Here is a 23672-nt window from a genome sequence, read left to right on the forward strand (position 1 = left end):
TGCAGGATCTTAGCTCCCCGACCAGGGACTAAACTGTGCTCCCTGCAGTGGAAGCACGGAGTCCTAACCACTGGACCACGAGGGAAGTCCCCCAAACAGAACTTTTGATTGTGATCTCCAAACCTGCTGTTCTCCTCACTCTTCCTTTCTCTCTGAATGCATTACCACCATTTTTTTTTCACAGTTAATTGCTTAAGCCAGTATCTTAAGATTCATTTTTGACTTCTTTCCCCTGTTTCATATCCATAATATCCCTATCCCAATTGTTCAGCATATCCTATTGACTGCTTTCAAAATGTGTCTAAACTGACCACTTTTCACCACCTGTGTCTCCATATATTGTTGTTCCTCTCCTGTTCTATTTCAGGTGCGTCTTATCTGCTCTCTCTGTTTCTGCTCTTGTTCTCTACAGTTTATTCTCTAGAAGCCAGAGTAATCTTTTTAAAAAGTTAAATGTTGCTTACTTCCAAAGGATTCTAAGGAAATCTAGACTTCATGCCATTGCTTACGGCTGTCCATGGTCAGGACCTAAGGTGCTTCCAACCTTATTTTCTACCATTTGCCATGACTCAGTGCATTTTAGTCACATTAGACTCCCTCCGCTTGCTTAACTACATCATAACCATCTTATCTCAGAGCTCTTGCATTTGCTCATTGCTTTGTTGAGAGTACTCTTCCTCCAGATTTTCTCCTGATTCCCTTCCTCATTAAATTTGTGACAACTTATTCAGATCTGTTTGAATTGCTTTATCATAAAGATTATTCCTGACCACTCTATAAAATAGATACTCCCTTATTTCCCTATTCCACTTACCTTGTTTCAGTTTTTTTAATGCCACATATCACCACTTGGATCATTTATTTGTTCATTGTCAGAAGTTCTTACAGTCACCCTTCATGAGGAGAAACCTTTAGATGCTATATCCCTAGGACTTGGGCTTCGCAGGTGGCTCAGTGGTAAAGAATCTGCCTGCCAATGCAAGAGCTGCAGGTTTGACCCTGGGTCTTGAAGATCCCCTGGAGGAGGAAATGGCAACTCACTCCAATATTGTTGCTTGGGAAATCCCATGGACAGAGGAGGCCGGCGGGCTACAGTCCATGGGGTCGCAAAGAGTCGAATACGACTGAGCACACAAACTTATGACAGTGCTAGTTACATAATGTTGTTCAGTTGCTAAGTTGTGTATGACTCTTTGCAATCCCATGAACTGCAGCAGCCAGGCTTCCCTGTCCTCCCCTATCTCCTGGAGTTTGCTCAAACTCATGTCCATTGAGTCGGTGATACCATCCAACCATCTCATCCTCTGCCACTCTCTTCTCTTCCCTATTGAGTTACTTAACAGGCACTCAGTAAATAATATATACTTCAAATGACATCTTTACCAAATTTGAATTGGATTTTAAAATGAAAAAGTAGGTATACATGTAAATCTTCCTGGAAATAAGTCATATTTTTCAAAGTATTGCTTTTTAGTTTTCTGCTTTTCCAGCCTGTTTGCAAAAAATGTAATAAACTTGTTACTATTGGATATGTTTTAAATTTCAGTTAGAGTATTTGTATTTTATTTTCCCATAAAAACTTAATATGCAGGCTGCCATCTTTTTTTCATTTTAAGAACAAAATTCCATTTTACCTGTAGGTTATTTCTTAATAATATATTTATTACCAAATTCTTAATTTGTATTTTATGTTAAAAGAAAGCATGTAATATAGTATAATGTCAAGGCCATTGGGATTAAAGGAAGGAGAAAAATGCAAATAGCGACTTTTTTCCTTTCTGATTTTTATAATATCCTAGTTTTTCTTTTTTTCTTTTTAATTTCCTGGCTATCACCTTGGTTAAGAGATTGGTTTTTCTCCTTATGATGTACTCACTGTCTCTAAAGGACCCCTCATGATCCTGACCATATCTGCTGTCCTTTGTTTTGTTCTTTGCTTTTTTCTTCTAATTACAACCTTAGTTTATGCCCCCATCCTCAATTTCCAGTGGATAGAATTTACTTCTGTAGGTTGATAAGAAAGAATAGGGAGGAGAAAATTTAGTGAAATAATAGTAGAATACAAAATTCAGCTTAAAAGTGGCCTAGCATGTATAATATAGCATATATTAATATAATTTTATGTATAACATGCTAGTGCACTTTAATACAGCATTCTTCTAATCTCTAGGGGAGACCAGTAAACCTTAGACCAGTAAACCTTACCAGTAAGTAAGGTTTACTGGTAAGGATGGAAGTCATTGGTACAATCACTTGCCATTTTGCTCACATTTTCAAAGGGTCATTGTAGCTATCGCCATGGGTGAGCATTGGGAAACAGCATATCTGAAACTAACAGTCCCACATAGCCATATGCTGTTGGCAGCTGGAGAGTCTTGTAAGTCAGGAAAGGCCCTTATTCTTATGCACACTTATAAACACCTCTCTCTGGCTTGGTGCTATAATGTGTAAACTGTTTTGTGGCAAGCTACTTAACACAACAACACTTAATCAAAACTTTTTAAATGGTTGACTTTGGTAATTAAGACATTAATTTGGTTTTATTTTTATTTTTTCCAGGTGTATGGTGGCTGATGAAGTAAGTGTTTTCATGATTTTTATGTCGTTTATAAAATTCCCCAACCAATTTTTATTGTCTGCTATTTACCCTGTACTCTCTCTCATATGACTGTACATCTGTATATGGAGAGGAGAGGGGGAGGGCGAGGAGGCAGGTGGCAGGGCAGCAGCAGAGAGAATAAGAATGAGAAAGAGAATGTGTGTGTGTGTTTGTGTGTGCATGCATGCAGGGCGTGCATTTGGAACATGTTAGTATTAACATTAGTGATCCAAAAATTCTATATTTTTGGCCTCAGAAGAATGAATGCAACCCCAAACAAAGCTGAACTCTTCTTTACTTGTCAAAATGCTGCTTGCTTAGAACCTGAACTTTGAAGATTTTGCTCTAAAGGTTATTTTTAATTGTTTTGTATGAGTGTGAAGTGTACTATTCAAATGGTGTTTTATTGTCACTAATCAATTTGATATCTTTGAGTGGCATGTACTTGTATATAGTCATATTCAGATTTTTCCATTGAAATGGAAGCTCTTGCTACATAAGCTGCAGTACTCTGCATATATTCTGAGTAAATTTACATCAATAAAGTTATGATTTTTGATATCATTTTGAAAAATGTGTTACTGTTTTCATGATATCTTTAATGATAATAGTAAAACATATACATTTAAAAATATATCAGAGATGAAGAAAATGGATATTGATTTTTTTAAAAGATATAAATGAAACCATAAAAAATTCTCCCAATTAGCTATTTTTTAATTTTATTTACATGTAGACTCACCAATGGCATATCTCTAGGAAAAAAGTAAATAAAAGTATAACATGCAAATGAATGCCAAGCAGAAGGTTGATATATGGCTTCTTGGTTCATGCTGATTTATAATTACTGAAGTTTTTAGTTTGAACGCTTTATAGGCATTTGTTTAGACTAAATGTTACAGTTAGAAACATAGTCATTGCCTGTGAAAAAGTTCAACAGTGTAATTAAAGAGACAAGACATGAACTTTTGGAAAAAAAGTAGAAATTTCTATTTTGGAACAAGATGAATTCCGAAAGAATCTACATAAATTTATAGATTTGAGGGTCCAAAATAACTAAAAGAGGCTTATGTTTTTAGTCCCTGAATATGTTTTCACCAAATAGGAGTATAAATTCATACTTCAAAACCTCAAAACTAGGCATAACCATTTTATATAATGTATAAATGTGTGCCACATGTATTGATGTATATATAAATTATTTTTTAAACAGACCAGTTTTATGTTCACAGTCAATAAAACATGTTGTGTTATATGGTAATCTCCTCTAGTGATTCATGGGGAACATTTCACTGGCTATGACATGTCACTGCTACCTTGTTCTTCAATTTGGTTGCGGTTTGAATATGCCTTAAATGTGCAGAATCATTCATGGATTGAAATAAACATTTGATTAGCACCTTAACTCTGCTTAGCATTTATATTTCCCTGTTTTCTCAGTTAACATTAGACTAGGGATGGTGCATGATGAGTTCACGATGAACGCTTTAGCCAACAAGAGTTTTTCATTATACTCTTGACTTTTCATCTCCTATTATTTACAGTTACACTTGTCACATGTATTAGGATTTGTAGTAATCTTTTGAAACTATTATTTTTTAATTTAATAAATTTAAAAGAACCATTTAATATTTTCTCAGTACTTAAAAGAAGATTCCCCTTTTGTGTCCCTCATATCTCCTCCCTTTTCACCAGCATTTTAAAGACTCTTATTTTTTACACTTATTTGACTTTCCACAGTTCATTATGTTGAATCCCCTATCAATAAGGTTAATTAAGGAAAAATCCTCAATTTAACATATAAGTACAAAAAACAGTCACAGAAATAGCATAGTGTTGTAAATTCTAAGATCACAGCTCAAAATACAATAACATCCTCTGTTTTTTGATTGAGTTGAAATGCCATTTCTGTGGAATCTTATTGAGCTATATGGATGAAAGTGAGTAAATTAAAAGTATTGAAATAGAAAGAACTTGTATATATGTAAATTATATGAACTCTGGTTTGACCTTCATTTTATTTTCTAATACTGTTCTCCTTCTCTTGCCCTTATCACAAAACAGTAGTGAAGTCAGAGAAGGAAATGCAGTTTATAATTTGGAGGTCAACCACGTTTTGATTTTAAAATTAAAAAATATATTTTGATATGATGAATATTTGACTTATCAATAGATAGAACTTTAGGAGAACAATTTTACATCTCTATTATTAACCTCTATTATTATTTTTTTTAATGCTTGAATACCTACTTGGAGTATTGTATAATTTAACTGTCTGCTGTGATCTTTCCTCCTTAGCTTTAGAAGCAAATGACTTCCTTCACTGGTATAACTGCGTCCTCTTCTAGTATCTTTCCACTAATGTCTTTTCTAATGTATAAAATCTTTGTGGAATTATATAACCTATCTATTGCATATAAGATAGTCATTAACTTAAAATTGGAATGGTGACTTACTTCTCTTTGAGTATTTATTATAAAACTATGTTTTAGATAACCAACAAAGCTGCAACTTTTAATAAAATTAACTTTGCAGACTTAGCTTAAGCTCTTTTAATTCCTATTTCCCCTTCTTTGTTTAATATAGTTAAGTGTTGTCTCAAGAGCTATACAGTAAACATACAGAAACTCTTTTGAAATAGTATTCCTTTAATAAAGGAATTTCAGGCCACAGTCTGTAGTCAGGCTCTTGCACTATTACCTTTACTGTTTTTTAATAGTTTTTTAACCACTGTGTCCTTGTTCTGTTGAAAATTTTTATTCACAAAAAGATTTTAAATGTGAAAAACAATTTCACATTAACGTATACCAGGTAATTCAAGTAGATACACATGAGAAAAATATTTAACCTACACACTTAATACCTTATTTTCAGGGATTTAAAGGCAATTATTCTTGGTAGAAGCTTAGTGTTTACAAAATTTTTGTGATGTTCATTTTTATTTAAGAAAATGAGATTAACATCCTGGGTTTAGATCAATAGCTTAATAATTGTGCAGCTGTGGACAAAATGTTGTCAGTACATGGATCTGTCTTCTCTGTGTATTGAATCTATTATCAGAGTCAGAAAATTCCTACTTTCCTCGTTTGTAATATTTTTGTTAGTACTCTACTTTAGGCCTCTCCCCCTATACTTTTCCCTAAGTTTCCTTCCTGTTCCTTGAGAAAACAGTTGGAGGCAGAGGGATGGTATACCAAATAAAGTATTGCTTTCCTTCCTTTTTCAGAAGAAAACGAAACTGTTTGTCAAGGCTAAGCCACTTGGCTTGGCTTACTTTGTGACTATTTTGGGATTAATAGATAAATATTTGGAACAGAGACCAGATAGTTATCATTATGGATGCTCTTTTCTTTTTGGTCAAGGTGCTTCTCGGGAAGAGAAGTTTGGAGGGGAAAGGCTGTGGAAACTGTTGAATGCTTGCAGAAGTTTTTCTGGAGGCTGAAGTTTGAAAAGCCTTGTGATTTTCTCTGCAGGCAGAAATCTGTAGGTGTCTCAAAACACCAAAGAACCCCCTTTAGAAGATTATTTCGTAGCAGAATACCTTAAAATTGATACTGTGATATAGACTCTGCCAACATTTTAGGTTTGAGGACTAAGAAATTAAACCAGACGTGAAGAATTTTAGTTTTCCTCTTATGTAAGCCGACCTTGGTTTGACAAAGTGAGCTGAGATGATAATTTTTATTCCATTTGCTCCTACAAATCCTTCTTTCCCTTTACCAGTCCCTGGTGGAATTGAATCCCCTCTGAGCTTTTACTGTTTCTGATAAACAGAAGCATAACCCCTTCGGGGTGGTGGTCCATTTTTGATGAGTAAATAGACTGATTAAAAACTTAATACTTAATTAACACATAAATGCCAGGTTCTGTTCTACTGATGTACATGTATTCATTTATTTCATCTCTGGACAACCCAATAGAATGTTATGATTATTATTACCACCATCATTTTTTAGATGAGAAAGCTGAAGCACAGGTATGTTAGTTAATGGAGCTGGGACATGCTAGGAGCTGATACCTAATCTGAAATAATCCAGCTCCCAAGTCCATTATCTCTGTTCTATACAAAGTCTGCAGGAACCAGACTTTCTATGTTTTGAAAGGATTCTTAAATACAGAAGATTCTGTAAGACACAGTGCTCAAATGGATGAAGCTGAATGATAAGTGATAGCATTTGTGCTGTTGAGACTGTCCTCTAAAACGGTATCATTTGCCTGCTTGTTCCTCATTTCTAAAGTCAGCTTTACTATTTTTTGAATGTCCTTTCTTAAAAATAATTTTTAAATTTTAGAATAGTCTTTTTAAATTTTTTTTGGTTGCACTGGGTCTTCGTTGCTGCTTGGAGCCTTTCTCTATTTGTGGAGAGCAGGGACTACTCTTCGTTGCGGTGCATGGGCTTCTCATTGTGGGGGTTTCTCTTGTTGTGGAGCATAGGCGCTAGGCATTGAGCTTCAGTAATTGCAGCAGGTCGACTCTATTTGTGGGGTGCGGTCTCCAGGGCATGAGGGCTTTAGTAGTTGTGGCTTATGGGTTCTAGAGCATGGGCTCAGTAGTTGTGGTGAACGGGCTTTAGTTGCTGTGCAGCATGTGGAATCTTCCTGGACCAGGGATCGAACCCGTGACCCCTCCAATGGCAGGTAGATTGTTATCCACTGTCCCACCAGGGAACTTCAAGAACAGTTTTAGTTTTATAGAGTTATTGTGAAGATAGTACAGAGAGTTCTCTTATGCCCCAAAGCCAGTCCCTCATTATTAGCTACTTTATTATACTAATAGTAATGTGTCTCAATTAATGAACCAATATTCATATATTAGTACTGTTAACTAAAAACCATACTTTATTTAGACATCCTCAGGTTTTTACTGATGTCCTTTTTCTTTTGCAGGAGTCCATCCATGTTTTATAACATGTAACTCCAATATATGTTTTAAATAGACAGGTTGTTGTTGTTCAGTCACTCAGTCATGTTGAACTCTGTGACCCCATGGATTGCAGCATGCCAGGCTTCCCGGTCCTTCACCATCTCCCAGAGCTTGCTCAAACTCATGTCCATTGAGTTGGTGATGCCATCCAACCATCTTGTCCTCTGTTGTCCCCTTTAACTCTTGCCTTCAATCTTCCCCAGCATCAGGGTTTTTTCTAATGAGTTGACTCTTCGCATAGGTGACCAAAGTATTGGAGCTTCAGCTTCAGCATCAGTCCTTCCAATGAATATTTAGGGTTGATTTCCTTTAGGAATGACTAGTTTGATCTCTTTGCAGTCCAAGGGACCTCAGGAGTCTTTTCCAGCACCACAATTCTAAACATCAATTCTTCAGTGCACAGCCTTCTTTATTGTCCAGCTCTCACATCCGCATGACTAACCAATAGCTTCTCTTAGTTGTGAGTTTCTCAGACTTTCCTTGTTTTTGAAGACCTTTACAGTCTTGAGAATTAATTGTTTAGTATTTGGTAAAATGTTTCTTAACTGGAATATGTTGTCTGATGTTTTTCTCATGATCAGAGTGGGGTAATGTATTTTGACAAGAAGACCACAGAGGTAAAGTGCCATTGTCACCATGTAATAGCAAGGGTACATAATGTCAATTTAACTTATCACTGTTGATGTTAACCTTGATTATCTGGCTTGATGTAATGTTTGTAAGGCTTTTACCCTGTAAAATTACTGGTTTTGTTGTTGTTGTTCCTTCCCATACTGTGTTTTTGAAAGAAAATAACTATGTAGCCCATACTTAAGGAATGGGGATTTATGTTCTACTTCCTTAAAGGCAGAGTAAATAGATAAATTGGGCTACCCTGGTGGCTCAGTGGTAAGGAATCTGCCTGCCAATACAGGAGACGCAGGTTCAATAACTGGAGAAGATCCAGGAAGATCCCCTGGAGAAGGAAATGGCAACCCACTCTAGTAACTCCAGTATTCTTGCCTGGAATATCCCATGGACAGAGGAACCTGGCAAGCTAGTTCACAAAAGAGTAGGACATAACTGAGCTACTAAACAACAACAAATACATAAATTATTTGAAATTCATTCATTCACTCACTTACTTTACTGTGTATTTATATCTGTAGGACTCATGGACATTCATTTTATATTTTGGGTTATTATCAGTACTTTTTTATTTTATTACAGAAGTGGTTCCAGCTTTGGCTGTTGGGAGGTCTTTTAATTCACTCCTGTGTTCCATGACGTGCCCACTTCTCTATAGGTTGTTCTGTTTGGGGTTTTGTGCTTTCTTTAGGTTGTTCTGTTTGGGGTTTTGTGCTTTCTTTCTTTTTTTTTTTTTTTCAGCATTTTCTTACTTTCTGGCACTACAAGATGCTCCAGGCTTCTCTTGTATATTTCCTATCCCAGTCCTTGAATCAGCTATTTCTCCAGGAAATCCTGGTTCTTCTTGTTGGAGAAAGATACTGGAATCAGATCTAGGTGGTAGGTGTACTCATTTTTCCTGAGGTGTCATTTCTTCTAGGTCCTCTCAGCTGACAGAACAAAGAGATAAATGTGTGTGTACTTATATATGTGTGTGTATGTATATATTTATAGATATTTATCTATGCAACCAGCTGTATCTGTATTTAAGCTAAGCATGGATTCTTCTTGATTTCTCCAGCTCTAATCCTTTACCACATGGATCATTCTATCTTTTTCCCTTGCTTAACTGTAACTTCCCACTCCATCAGTGAGAATCCTAGCTCCCACCATCTGATATCTGTTTAATTAATTATGCATTTGTAGTATACAGGCATGGTGGTTTCAGTATTATTAGCCTGTATCCTCACAGGAAAGAAAATTATTAACTAGAGTTCAGTGCTTATGTATATTTCCTTTTACCTTTATTTTTACAGATTCCATTCATTTTCAGAGTTATTTCTCTTTGTGATCCAGTGAAGTTGTTTCATACACTTATAATACATTCCAATTATTGTATTACACATTACATTGCATCATGACATCCCCTCACCTCCTAAATTATTTTCAAATTATTTATATATATCAAAGTTTACTTTTTGTAATGTATTATAATGCTCTATGGATTTTCACAAACAATGTCTTGTAGGCACCATTACAGTATCACACAGAATAATTTTACTGCTCTAAATAATCCCCTGTGCTTCACTTACTTAATTCCCTTCAGGCCAAAACCCCCAACAACCAAAGATGTGTTTAATGACGCTATCATTTTGCCTTTTCCAGAATGTCATACGATTGGCAGTATACAGTTTGAGGGTTTTTCAGATGGACTTTTTTCACTTAGCTTATGCATTTAAGTTTCAACCATGTCTTTTTGTGGCTTGATAGCTTTTCTTTTTATCACTGAATAAAATTCCATGATATGGATATGCCATGGTTTGTTTTTCCATTCACCAAGATGAAGGGATGTATTTGTTGCATCCAATTTTGAAAGTTATGTAGGTATTTGTGTGGGTATAATCAGTTGAGTAACTATCTAGGAGTGCAATTGCTAGATTATAAGGTGTGTTAGTTTCCCAGGGGTGCCATGAGAAAGTACCACAAACTTGGTGGCCTAAAACAACAGAAATTTATCCTCTCTCAGTTATAGAGGCTGGAAGTCTGAAATCAAGGTGTCAGGAAGTTTGTTTTTTTCTGAGGTCTCTGAGGGAGAATCTCTTTGAAGCCTTTCTCCTTGCTTCAGATGTTGGTTGGCAGTCTTTGGCATTTCTGGGGTTGTAGATGTGTCACTTCAATCCCTGCCTCCCTTTTCACGAGGCGTTCTTCCCTTCTGTCTGTCTCTAATCCTCTTGTAAGAACATTAGTCAGATTGTATTAATGGCTTACCCTACTGTGATATGACATCCTCTTCACTAATTACATCTGCACAACCCTATGTCCAAAAAAGGTCATGTCCTGAAATATTGATTGGGTAGGACTTCAATTTATCTTTTGGTGAGTAGACACAATTCAACCCATAATGTGTGGTGAGAATATGTTCACTTTTGTCAAAAACTGTCAAACTGCTTTTAGATGTGGCTGTATCATTTGACATTCCCACTAGTTGTGAGTGAGAATTCCCCTTGCCATGCATTTTCACCAGCAGTTGGTAATGTCAGTTAAAAAAAGATTATAAAAAAAAAAAAATTTAGCCATTGTACTAGGTATAGTGGAATTTCATTGTTCTTTTAATTTCCAGTACTCAAATAACAAATGATTTTGAGCATCCTTTTGTTTATTTGCCATCTATGAATCTTCTTTGACATGGCCTTTGTTTAGTTCTTTTGCTCATGTTTTAATTAGATTATTTTTTGTTGCTATTGAGTTCTAAGAGTTCTTTGTATATTTTAGGTACAAGTCTTATCAGATATGTGATTTGCAAGTATTTTCTCCAATGCTTTGACTTATCTTTTCATTCTTTTAAAAGTTTCTTTCACAGAGAAGTTTTTACCTTTAATAAAATCCAACCTATCAACTTTTTCTTTCATTGATTGCCCTTTTGGTCTTATTTCTCATTGCCAAACCCAAGCCACCTAGATTTTCTCCTATGTTACCTTCTAGAAGTTTTATAGTGTTACAGTACACTTTGGTCTACTGATTGATTTTGGGTATAAAGTTAGTGCCTTGAATATTTTTTTTTTTTTGCATATGGATGTCCAGTTGTTCCAGCACCATTTGGTGAAAAAAATTACTTTTGCTTCTTTATCAAAGATCAGTTGACTTTATTTGTATGGGTCTATTTCTGGGCTCTCCCTTTTGTTCCCAAGACCTGTGTCTATTCTTTTGCTAATACCACACTATCTTGATTACTATAGCTTTATAATAATCCTTGAAATTTTAGAATCAGTATCTCAGTCTCCATAGACAGCTAGCTGGGATTTTGATTGGTATTGCATTGAATTTATAGATAAAGATGGGTGGAATCTATAAATCTATAGATTTATAGACCAAGTTGGGAAGAAACCTTAACGAGAGGAGCCTTTAGTCCCTGTGAAACCGTTTACTACTCAGATTGGGACTTGAACCCACGTGCTGGGACTCAAACTTGGGCCAAAACCCTGCATGGCTGGGACTCAAACCCAGTTAGGCACTTGAACCCAGCCAAAACCCTGCTTGGAACTTGAACCCACATGGCTGGGACTGGAACCCAGTCAAAACCCTGCTTGGGACTTGAACTCATGTGGCTGGGATTTGAACCCAGCCAAAACCCACAGTACCTGGTTTTAGGGCCTAATGAAGCTCAGGTTTTTGATGTCTCTTCCCAGAAAGAATTCAGTTAGGGACAAAGTGACATGTAAGAAATGAATTTATTCAGATTCAGAGAGAAGCACATTCCACAGACAGAGTGTGGACTGTCACAGAGGGCAAGTGTGGCCAGGAAATGTGGCATGGTTGGTTTTTATAGGCTGGGTAATTTCATATGCTAATGAGTGGGAGGATTATTCCAATTAATTTTGGGAAGGGGTGGAGATTTCCAGGATTTGGGCCACTGCCCACTCCTTGGTCTTTTGACAGTTTCTTAGAACTGACAGTGCCTGTGAGCCCCTGTCATGCTAGCATAAGTCCTTTTGAAGGAGGTCACCATTACCGCCATTACCCCTAGAATAGTTCAGTCTCCGGCCAAACTACAGGGAGAGAACACAGCCCCACCCATGAACAGAAACTTGGATCAAAGATTTACTGAGCATAGCCCTGCCCATCAGAGCAAGACCCAGATTCCCCCACAGCCAGTCCCTCCCATCAGGAAACTTCCACAAGCCTCTTATCCTTATCCATCAGAGGGCAGACAGAATGAAAACCACAATTACAGAAAACTAACCAAACTGACCACATGAATCACAGCCTTGTCTAACTCAGTGCAACTATGAACCATGCTATGTAGGGTCACCCAAGATGGAGGGATCATGGTAGACAGTTCTGACAAAACGTGGTCCACTGGAGAAGGGAATGGCAAACCACTTCAGTACTCTTGCCTTGAGAACCCCATGAACAGTATGAGAAGACCAAAAGATATGTCACTGAAAGATAAACTCCCCAGGTTGGTAGGTTCCCAATATGCCACTGGAGAAGAATGGAGAAATAGAGAACAAGAGTGGAGGAATAGCTCCAAAAAGAACGAAGAGGCTGAGCCAAAGCAAAAACAACATGCAGTTGTGGACGTGACTGCTGATGGAAGTAAAGTTTGAGGCTGTAAAGAACAGTATTGCATAGGAACCTGGAATGTTAGATCCATGAATCAAGGTAAATTGGAAGTGGTCAAATAGGAAATGGCAAGAGTGTACATCGAAGTTCTAAGAATCAGTGAACTAAAATGGACTAGAACGGGCAAATTTAATTCAGATGACCATTATATCTACTACTGTGGGCAAGAATCCTTTAGAAGAAATGGAGTAGCCCTCATAGGTAAAAAAAAAAAAAAGAGTCTGAAATGCAGTACTTGGGTGCAATCTCAAAAATGACAGTAATCTCTGTTTCATTTCCAAGGCAAACCATTCACTATCACAGCAATCCAAGTCTAGGTCCTAACCACTAATGCCAAAGAAGCTGAAGTTGAACAGTTCTATGAAGACCTACAAGACCTTCTAGAACTATCAACCCAAAAGATGTCGTTTTCATCATAGGGGACTGGAATGCCAAAGTAGGAAGTCAAGAGATATCTGGAGTAACAGGCAAGTTTGACCTTGGAGTACAAAATGAAGCAGGGCAAAGGCTAACAGGGTTTTGCCAAGAGAATACACTGCTCATAGCAAACACCCTCTTCCAACAACACAAAAGATGACTCTATACATGGACATCACCAGATGGTCAGTATGGAAATCAACCTGATTATATTCTTTGCAGCCAAAGATGGAAAAGCTCTATACAGTTGGCAAAAATAAGACCAGCAGCTGACTGTGGCTCAGAACATGAACTCCTTATTGCCAAATTTAGCCTTAAATTGAAGAAAGTAGGGAAAACCACTAGACCATTCAGGTATGATGTAAATCAAATCCCTTACAATTATACAGTGGAAGTGACAAGTAAGATTTAAGGGACTAGATCTGATATACAGAATGCCTGAAGAACTATGGACAAAGGTTTGTAACGTTGTACGGGAGGCATTGATCAAAACCATCACCAAGAAAAAGAAGTGCAAAAAGGCAAAATGCAAAAAGGTTGTCTGAGGAGGCCTTACAAATAGCTGAGAAAAGAAGAGAAGCCAAAGGCAAAGGAGAAAAGGAAAGATATACCCATCTGAATGCAGAGTTCCAAAAACAAGGAAAGATAAGAAAGCCTCCCTTAAGTAATCAATGTAAAGAAATAGAGGAAAACAATAAAATAGAAAAGACTAGAGATTGCTTCAAAAAATTAGAGATACCAAGGAAAAGTTTCATGCAAAGATGGGCACAAATAAGGCAGAAACGGTATGGACTTAACAGAAGCAGAAGATATTCAGAAGAAGTGGCAAGAATACACAGAAGAACTACACAAAAAAGATCTTCATGACCCAGATAACCATGATGGTGTGATCACTCACCTAGAGCCATACATCCTGGAATGCGACGTCAGGTGGGTCTTAGGAAGCATCACTATGAACAAAGCTAGTGGAGGTGATGGAATTCCAATTGAGCTATTTTATATCCTAAAAGATGATGCTGTGAAAGTGCTTCATTCAATATGCCAGCAAATCTGGAAAACGTAGCAGTAGCCACAGGACTGGAAAAGGTCAGTTTTCATTCCAATCCCAAAGAAAGGCAATGCCAAAGAATGTTCAAACTACCGTACAATTGCACTCATCTCACACACTAGTAAAGTAATGCTCAAAATTCTCCAAGCCACCCAACTAAAATAAATAAATTTATTTAAAAAATAAATAAATAAATAAAATAACATCTGAAAAAAAAAATTCTCCAAGCCAGGCTTCAACAGTATGTGAACCAAGAACTTCCAGATGTTCAAGCTGGATTTAGAAAAGGCAGAGGAACCAGAGATCAAATTGCCAACATCTGTTGGATATTTGGAAAAGCAAGGAATTCCAGAAAACCATCTACTTCTGCTTTACTGACTACACTAAAGCCTTTGACTGTGTGGATCACAATCAACTGTGGAAAATTCTTCAAGAGATGGGAATACCAGACCACCTTACCTGCCTCCTGAGAAATCTATTTGCAGGTCAAGAAGCAACAGTTAGAACCAGATATGTAACAACAGACTTGTTCCACATTGGGAAAGTAGTACGTCAAGGCTGTGTATCAGTTGTGTCTGACTCTTTGCAGCCCCATGGACTATACGGTCCATGGAATTTTCTAGGCTGGAATACTGAAGTGGGTAGCCTTTCCCTTCTCCAAGGGGTCTTCCCAACCCAGGGATTGAACCCAGGTCTCCTGCATTGCAGGCGGACTCTACCAGTTGGGCCACAAGGGAAGCCCTTGTGAAATGTCAGAATGGATGAAGCACAAGGGGAATCAAGATTGCCAGGAGAAATGTCAACAACCTCAGATATGCAGATGACAGCACCCTTATGGTAGAAAGCAAGAGGAACTAAAGAGCTTCTTGATGAAAGTGAAAGAAGAGAGTGAAAAAGCTGGCTTAAAAGTCAACATTCAAAAAGTGAAGATGACGGCATCTGGTCCCATCTCTTCATGGCAAATAGATGGGGAAACAATGGAAACAGTGACAGACTTTATTTTGGGGTGCTCCAAAATCACTGCAGATGGTGAATGCAGCCATGAAATTAAAAGAAGTTTGCTCCTTGGAAGAAAAGCTATGACAAACCTAGACTGCATGTTAAAAAGCAGAGACATTACTTTGCTGACAAAGGTCCATCTAGGCAAAGCTATGGTTTTTCCAGTAGTCATGTATGGGTGTCAAAGTTGGACCATAAAGAAAGCTGAGCGCCAAAGAATTGATGCTTTTGAACTCTGGTGTTGGAGAAGACTCGAGAGTCCCTTGGACTGCAAGGAGATCCAACCGCCCAGTCGTAAAGGAAATCAGTCCTGAATATTCATTGGAAGGACTGATGCTGAAGCTGAAACTCCAATACTTTGGCCACCTGATGCGAAGAACTAACTCTTTAGAAAAGACTCTGATGCTGGGAAAGACTGAAGGCAGGAGGAGAAGAGGCAACAGGGGATGAGATGGTTGGATGGCATAACCAACCGGTGGGCATGAGTTTGAGCGAGCTCCTGTTGCAAAGAGTGGGACACTGGCTGGAACTGTGTTAGGGAAATTAAATAAATAAACTTGTTTAGGTTTCAGAGACAGAGCAGCCTCTGACCTTGCTTCTAACCTGCCTAGACTCTGCCCTTCCTGGGAGTGACTATGAGCGACTGCCTGCTGTTAGTGCAAGACTTGCAGCACCATAGATAAGATCAGGAAGGAATCTTGAGATTTTTGAGCCCCTTGAGGGGCCTGACCAACCAAACCCTAGCAACATTCCAAGTTTTACAAGAGAAAACAAACAGAATTAACATAAAACCAGGCTTTCAATTTGGTCACAGATTGATGATGATATCACTTTGCATCTGTCCTGGAATTATAAGCGGGAACCCTGAACTGCAATTTTTGAAGTCTCACCCACAGAGTGGACGTGCTGCCTGGGACCCTTTCCCAAGTGGGACTCCAGATGTGCTATGACTTGGAACCTCCCACCTCTGTTTAAGTCTGGATGTTAGTCAGAACTCAATTTAGTAATGCGTCCTCTGCTCTTCCTATTTCTCTTTTCTTTTAATTTTAGTGTATTAAAAGTAAGCTAGATAATTTTCTAATAAATGTCTGTATTATTTATTTGTATATAACAAGTGGCTTATTTTGTTAACAAATCGTTTGAACAAACTGTCATGGCACCTCTGGGTGTGTCATTTAGCTTGCTGATTGAGGATCAGAATCTAATCAAAGTTGACTTGTCTGCCATCTTGGACCCATTTGATTCTAATCGGTTTATGTTGTGTCCTTGGGCTATGTTATTCTTTCAAAAGTTGTGTCCTGCCCCTTTCCTTCCTGTTACAGAGGAACGCAGACTCTCTCTCCATTTATTTAGGAATTCTTTGATTTTTTTGCTCATTAGTAAGTTTTTTGTTTTTTAGTGAGGTCTAATTGACATACACCGTTGTAGTCTCAGGTATGCAACATAATGTTTTGATATTTGCATATATTGCAAAGTGAGCCTCCCTGGTGGCTCAGATGGTAAAGAGTCTGCCTGCAGTGCGGGAGACCCGGGTTCGATCCCTGGGTCAGGAAGATCCCCTGGAGAAGGAAATGGCAACCCACTCCAGTATTCTTGCCTGGAAAATCCCATGGATGGAGGTGTGTGACAGGCTATAGTCTATGGGGTCGCAAAGAGTCGGACACGACTGAGTGACTTCATATATTGCAAAATGATCACCACAATAAGTCCAGTTAGCATCAGTTACTATACAGTTGCTAATTTTTCTCCTTGTGATGAGAACTTTTAAGATCTGCTCTTTTAGCAGCATTCAGATATACAATACAGTATTATTAATTACAGTCACATAAAGGTATACATTGTATCCCCATGACTTATTTATTTTATAACTTGAAGTTTGTGCCTTTGGAGTCTCTTTACCCATTTCGTCCACCCCAACCCTGTGCCTCTCTGGCAACCACCAGTCTGTTCTCTGTATCTGTGACCTCTGTTTGTTTGCTTCCACACATAAATGAAATTATACAGTACTTGTCTTTCTTTGTTTGACTTATTTCACTTAGCATAATGCCTGCAAGGTCCATCCATGCTTTGACAAATGGCTGAATAATATTCTATTTATATGTGTGTTGGACACAAGTTATTTGCATGTCTTCGCTATTGTAAATAATGCTGTAATGAAAATGGGAATACATGTATCTTTCGGAATTAGTGTTTTCATTTTCTTTGGATGAGTACCCAGAAGTAGAGTTGCTGGATCATGTGATAGTTCTAAATCTAAATTTTTTGAGAAATATCCCGCTACAGTGGCTGTACCAATTTTTATTCCCACCAACAGTGTAGGAGTGTTCCTTTTTCTCCACATCTTCAGCAACACTTGTTATTTCTTACTTTGATAATACCTATTCTAATATGTTGGAGTAGGAAATGGAAACCCACTCTGGTATTCTTGCCTGGAAAATTCCATGGACAGAGAATACTGGTAGTCCATGGGGTTGCAAAAAGTCAGACATGACTGAGTGACTGAACATACACTCACACTCTAATAGGTAAGAGGTGTTATCTCATTGTGGTTTTGGTTTGCATTTCTCTGATGAGTAGTTACATTGAGCATCTTTTCACATGCCTGTGGGTCATCTGTATATCTTCTTTGGATAAATATCTATTTGGTCTTTTGTCCCTTTTTTAATTGGCTTTTTGTTTTTTGTTTGTGGGTCCCTCCACTCCCCATGGAGCTGTAGGAGTTGTTTGCATATTTTGGATATTAACCTCTTATTAAATATGTGATTTGTAAGCCCTTTCTTCCATTCTATAGGTTGTTTTCTCATTTTGTTGATGGTTTCGTTTGCTGTGCAGAAGCTTTTTAGTTTGTGGTAATCCCACTTGTTTATTTTTGCTTTTTTTGCCTATGCTTTTGATGTCAAATTCCAAATCATAGGCAAGACTGATCCCCCTGCATTTTCTTCAAAGAGTTTTAAGGTTTCCAATCTTACATTTAAGTCTTTAATTCATTTTAACTTAACTTTGGTGTGTAGTGTAAGATAGTGGTCAAAAACTAATTTTTTGTGTGTGTGTGAGTAACTGTCCATTTTTTCCAACACTGTTGATTGAAAGGACTACCCTTCCCCTCCGTGTATTCTTTGTTTCTTTATTATAAATTAGTTGATCATATAGGCATGAATTTATTTTTGGCTCTATTCTGTCCCGTTGATCAATATGTCTGTCTTAATGCAAATACGATAGTGCTTTGATTACTATCACTTTTTGTTGTTTGTCACTAAATCTTGTCCCACTCTTTGCGACCCCATGAACTGCAACATGCCAAGCTTCCCTGTCCTTCACTGTCTTCTGGACACTGCTCAAACTCATGTCCACTGAGTTGGTGATGCCATCCAACCATCTCATCCTCTGTAGTCCCCTTCTCCTTTTGCCGTCAATCTTTCCCAGCATCAGAGTATTTTCCAATGAGTTGGCTTGTCTCATCACGTGACCAAAGTATTTGGAGCTTTAGCTTCAGCATCAGTCCTTGCGATGAATATTCAGGGTTGATTTGCTTTAGGATTGACTGGTTTGATCTCCTTGTAGTCCAAAGGACTCTCAAGAGTCTTCTCCAGTACCACAATTCTAAAGAATCAATTCTTTGGAGCTCAGCCTTCTTTATGGACCAACTCTAAACATGACTACTAGAAAATCTATAGCTTTGATTATAGGGACCTTTGTCAACAAAGTGATGTCTCTGCTTTTTAATATTCTGTCTAGTTTTGTCATAGCTTTTCTTCCAAGGAATAAGCATCTTTTAGTTTTGTGGCTGTGGTCACCATCCATGGTGATTTTGGAGCCTAGGAAAGTAAAATCTGTCATTGATTCCACTTTTGCCCCATCTATTTGCCAGGAAGTAATGGGACCAGATGTAATGGTCATCTGAAAGTATAAGCCATGAAATTAAAAGACGCTTACTCCTTGGAAGAAAAGTTATGACCAACCTAGATAGCATATTAAAAAGCAGAGACGTTACTTTGCCAACAAAGGTCCATCTAGTCAAGGCTATGGTTTTTCCAGTAGTCATGTATGGTTGTGAGAGTTGGACTTTGAAGAAAGCTGAACACCGAAGAATTGATGCTTTTGAACTGTGGTGTTGGAGAAGACTCTTGAGAATCCCTTGGACTGCAAGGAGATCCAACCAGTCCATCCTAAAGGAGATCAGTCCTGGGTTTTCATTGGAAGGACTGATGTTGAAGCTGAAACTCGAATAGTTTGGCCACCTCATGCGAAGGGTTGACTCATTGGAAAAGACCCTGGTACTGGGAAGGATTGGGGGCAGGAGGAGAACCGGACAACAGAGGATGAGATGGCTGGATGGCATCACCGACTTGATGGACATGAGTTTGGGTAAACTCGGGGAGTTGGTGATGGACAGGGAGGCCTGGCGTGCTGTGATTCATGGGGTCGCAGAGTCGGACACGACTGAGTGACTGAACTGAACTGAACTGACTGAATGGGACCAGATGCCATAAAAATCAGGGAGCATGATGCCACAGCTTTGTTCTTTCTCATGATTTGCGTTGGTTTTCAGGGTCTTTTGTGGTTTTATACAAATTTTACAATTTTTGTGAATTTTTGTATTTTTGGAAAATTTTCTATTTTTTTCTATTTTGTGAAAAATGCCATTGTAATTTTGATAAGGATTGCACTGAATCTTAAATTACTTTGGGTAATATGGACATTTTAACAATATTAAATTTTCCGCTCCTTAAGCATGCAATATCTTTCCTCTTTATGGTGTCTTCTATTTTTCCAACAATGTATTAGTAATTTTCACAGTAAAGATCTTTCACCTCCATGGTTAAATTTATTCCAATGTATTTTATCCATTTTGATGTCATTAGTGGTTTTTTCCCCCTTATTTCTCTCTCTGGTAATTTGTTGTTGCTGCTGCTGCTAAGTCGCTTCAGTCGTGTCCGACTCTGTGCGACCCCATAGACGGCAGCCCAACAGGCTCCACCGTCCCTGGGATTCTCCAGGCAAGAACACTGGAGTGGGCTGCCATTTCCTTCTCCAATGCATGAAAGTGAAAAGTGAAAGTGAAGTCGCTCAGTCGTCTCCATCTCCTAGCGACCCCATGGACTGCAGCCTACCAGGCTCCTCCGTCCATGGGATTTTCCAGGCAAGAGTACTGGAGTGTGTTGCCATTGCCTTCTCCAATTTGTTGTTAGTGTAATAGAAATGCAACAAATTTTTGTGTATTGATTTTGTATTCTGTATCTTAACTGCTTGTGTTTATTAACACTCATAGGTTTTCATGGAGTCTTTTGGGTTTTCTATATATATCATATCATATCTACAATCTATATACCTTTCATATCCTTTTCTTATCTTTGTACTACCTATTTCTTCTAGCACAGTGTTGAATAGGAGGTAAGGCAGGACATCCTTGTCTTGTTCTCAGCCTAAGAAAGAAAATGTCCAGTTTTCTTACCATTAAGTATGATGTTTGCTGTAGGTATTTTGTAGATAACTCTTTATAACTCCAAAGAATTAAGTGGAGGATATTCCCTTGGCTTCCTAGTTTTCTGAGAGCTTTTGTCATGATTGGGATTTGATTTTTATCAACTGCATGTTTTATATCAGCTGATAAAGTTATATGGTTTTATCTTCTTTAGTCTATTTCTTTAGTGGATTACATTTATTCATATTTAAATGTTGAACTAGTCTTGCATATGTAGGATAAATTCTACTTGGTCATGGTATATAATTCTTTTTTATACATTCTTAGAGTTGATTTGCTAATATTTTGTTGAGGATTTTTACATCTGTGTATCTACAGAGTATTGATCTCTTGTTTGTGTGTGTGTGTGTGTGTTTAATTTAATATCATTGTTTTTGGTTTCAGATAAAGCTGACCTTGTACAATAAGTTTGGAAGTGTTCCCATTGTTTTACAAAGATCAAAGCTGAGTTAAATGAAAATAGCTACTCTTTGTTGCTTGAGTTATATTCCTCAAATTCTCCATTTCCTCCTGTTGCCTATAGAATAAAGCACTTCACAATGTAATTGCTACCCATGTCTTACATTCTCTTCTGCTCTTCTCTGGCATAAATTGTGGTGATACTTCCAACTTCCTACCTATTATAAAATCTACCACTTGTTACCAGGGTTGTATTAGACAGTTAACCTCTCTGAGCCTTAGTTTCTTTGGGTACAATTGGAGATAATACTTGTCTCATGAAATTAGTTACGGAAGGAAAAGATGGAATATATCTCAGATAGTCCTTTCCCCTTTTCAATGCCCAAACACCATGACTTTTTACACTTTGTTAACTTTATATATGCTGTTCTTTTTCTGATTAATTCCTTTCCTTTTGTGTCCTCTTCTTTCCCCAAGTTCATCTAACAAAAATCTAATTCAAAATCTCTTCAGATATCACTTCCTGTTTCAACATCTGTATCACCAGTCTTTGAGCCTCTTGGTTCCTATGGCTCTCGCTTATACTCTATTTATTTTTAAAATTTATTTTATTTTTATTATTTATTTATTTGACTGTGCTGAGTCTTAGTTGTGGCATGTGGGATCTTTTAGTTGGGGGATGCAAATTCTTATTTGTGGCATGTGGAATGTAGTTCCCCAACGAGGGATCAAACCCCAGCCTCCTGCATTGAGAGCTCAGAGTCTTAGCCCCTAGACCATCAAGAAAGTCCCCTCACTTCTACTTTGTTTGAATCATGTTACACCGTATTATCTAGTTCTCTCCCAAATATTGGAACTCCTAGGATTCAAACCATGTGTACCTAGCAGTGTCTAGGGAATAGTGGATTTCCAGTTAATGCCTTCTGAATGAGTGAAGAAGAGAGAAAACAGAACTTTTGTATCATTAATTGTTGTTGACTTGAGACCTTCTGGGCTCATCTCAGATAAACATCTCTTTATCTTAACAAGAGGGGCATCTTATCTATAGTAACCAGTACTTTAAATTAGGTCCACACTTCACTACTATCCACCTCCAGTTATTCTTGGCATGGAGTTAATGGAGAAAATATTCCTTTAAGTGTTTTAAAATGACTAGCACAGGAACTTCCCTGGAAGTTTAGTGGTTAAGACTCTGCGCTTCCAATGCAGGGATCACATGTTTGATCCCTAGTCGGGGAACTACTATCCCACATGCCACATGGTGTGGCCAAAAAAAAATCAACTAAAAAAGTGTCCAGCAAGGGGTTGTCTTGTTTTTCTGCAGTTCATCTGAAATTGTTTTTTTCTTGAACACTTGAAATGTATGAATGCAACTGATTGCCTTTTCAATTTTTAAGAAGTTTACCCTGAGTTCTTTGAGAGGGGATGTAGTTTTGTTCAGGGCTCCTGCTGTTTTGCACAGCTGGGTTATTACAGTGTTATCTATTATTGAGGGTCTTCTGGCAACCCACTCCAGTATTCTTGCCTGGAAAATCCCATGGATGGAGGAACCTGGTAGGCTACAGTCCATGGGGTCGCAAAGAGTCGAACACGACTGAGCAACTTCACTCTTCTGTTTGACATGTTATTATGAATGTAGATTAAAACATGTCCACTCTCAGAGAAACTTACAATCAGGAAATGAGTGTTCGGTGTGTGTCTCTGTGTGATACATATAAAATGTAGGATACTGGGAATGTTAGAAATTAAGTTTACAGTGTAACTTCCGGGTACTTTTGTGGAAGGAAACATTAATTCCAGTTTGAGGAAGTCAGAATGCTTTGTGAAGGAGGTAGATTTAAAGTGGATCTTATAGAAGAGTTAAGTATAAAACCAGCATTTAAACAGGAAAAAGAAAATCGACGAGTTTTTTGACCTTCCATGGTTTGTGAGTTATATTTCACAGAACTGAGGTTGAGACTTGGGGGTGTGATGCTACAAAGTTTCTACCTTACTTCAGCTACAATTACCTCACTTTTTCTATTTGATCAATGTTGAGTTTCTATGTAATGTTTTATTTGAAAATGGCTTACATTGCTTTTTTTAAGAGTTTAAAAACTGCTTTTCTTTATTCTTAGTGTCTTCTTGTTCTGTATTGGTGATATGAAATGTGTATCTTTCTTAACCTTTATCTAAGTTTACTCATAAGGGATCCACAAGTTTTCAATAGAATGAGTCACTCTGGCATTTTCTGCAAGTTTTAATCACATTCTCCTTCTCTCAAGCTATAAAGTTAATTCAGAAAGTTAAACTAGACACCAGGGAACAAGATTGTGAGGAAAGGAAGGCTTGGTGTGCTGCTGCCATTTCTTCCACCTTCAGCGTCTGTGCCTTTCACAGAGCTTCTGACAGCGCTGTGTTGGGAGGTTCACAACGCTTGTGATCTGTAGAAAAACTACAGTGAGGAGGGCCAAGAGAAGCGTTTACTATTTTTAGTGGAAAACAAGTGGTAGTTACTAGTTATGATTCTTTTGTACTTTGAATCTGGATTTGCCGCACCTTTCTTTGTAGTAAGACACCAACTGCTTAAAAAACA

At 37.8% G+C, this 23672-nt stretch overlaps 1 protein-coding gene across 26 annotated transcripts in view; it reads left to right on the plus strand.

The window, feature by feature from the left end:
* The window catches only part of ZRANB3 (zinc finger RANBP2-type containing 3), a 270266-nt gene that overhangs the window by 107261 nt on the left and 139333 nt on the right, over nt 1–23672 (plus strand). For 12 of the 26 annotated variants that reach the window (XM_081579182.1, XM_081579184.1, XM_081579200.1 and 9 more), the window contains one exon: nt 2560–2578. The exons of the other annotated variants lie outside the window; for them this stretch is intronic. In XM_081579182.1, the coding sequence (XP_081435308.1) occupies nt 2560–2578 (19 nt within the window). The remainder of the gene's footprint in view (nt 1–2559; nt 2579–23672) is intronic. 26 annotated transcript variants of the gene reach the window in all.

Source organism: Giraffa tippelskirchi, chromosome 3, assembly GCF_054371585.1.
Source record: "Giraffa tippelskirchi isolate mGirTip1 chromosome 3, T2T-mGirTip1v1.2.pri, whole genome shotgun sequence".
Lineage (NCBI taxonomy): Eukaryota > Metazoa > Chordata > Mammalia > Artiodactyla > Giraffidae > Giraffa > Giraffa tippelskirchi.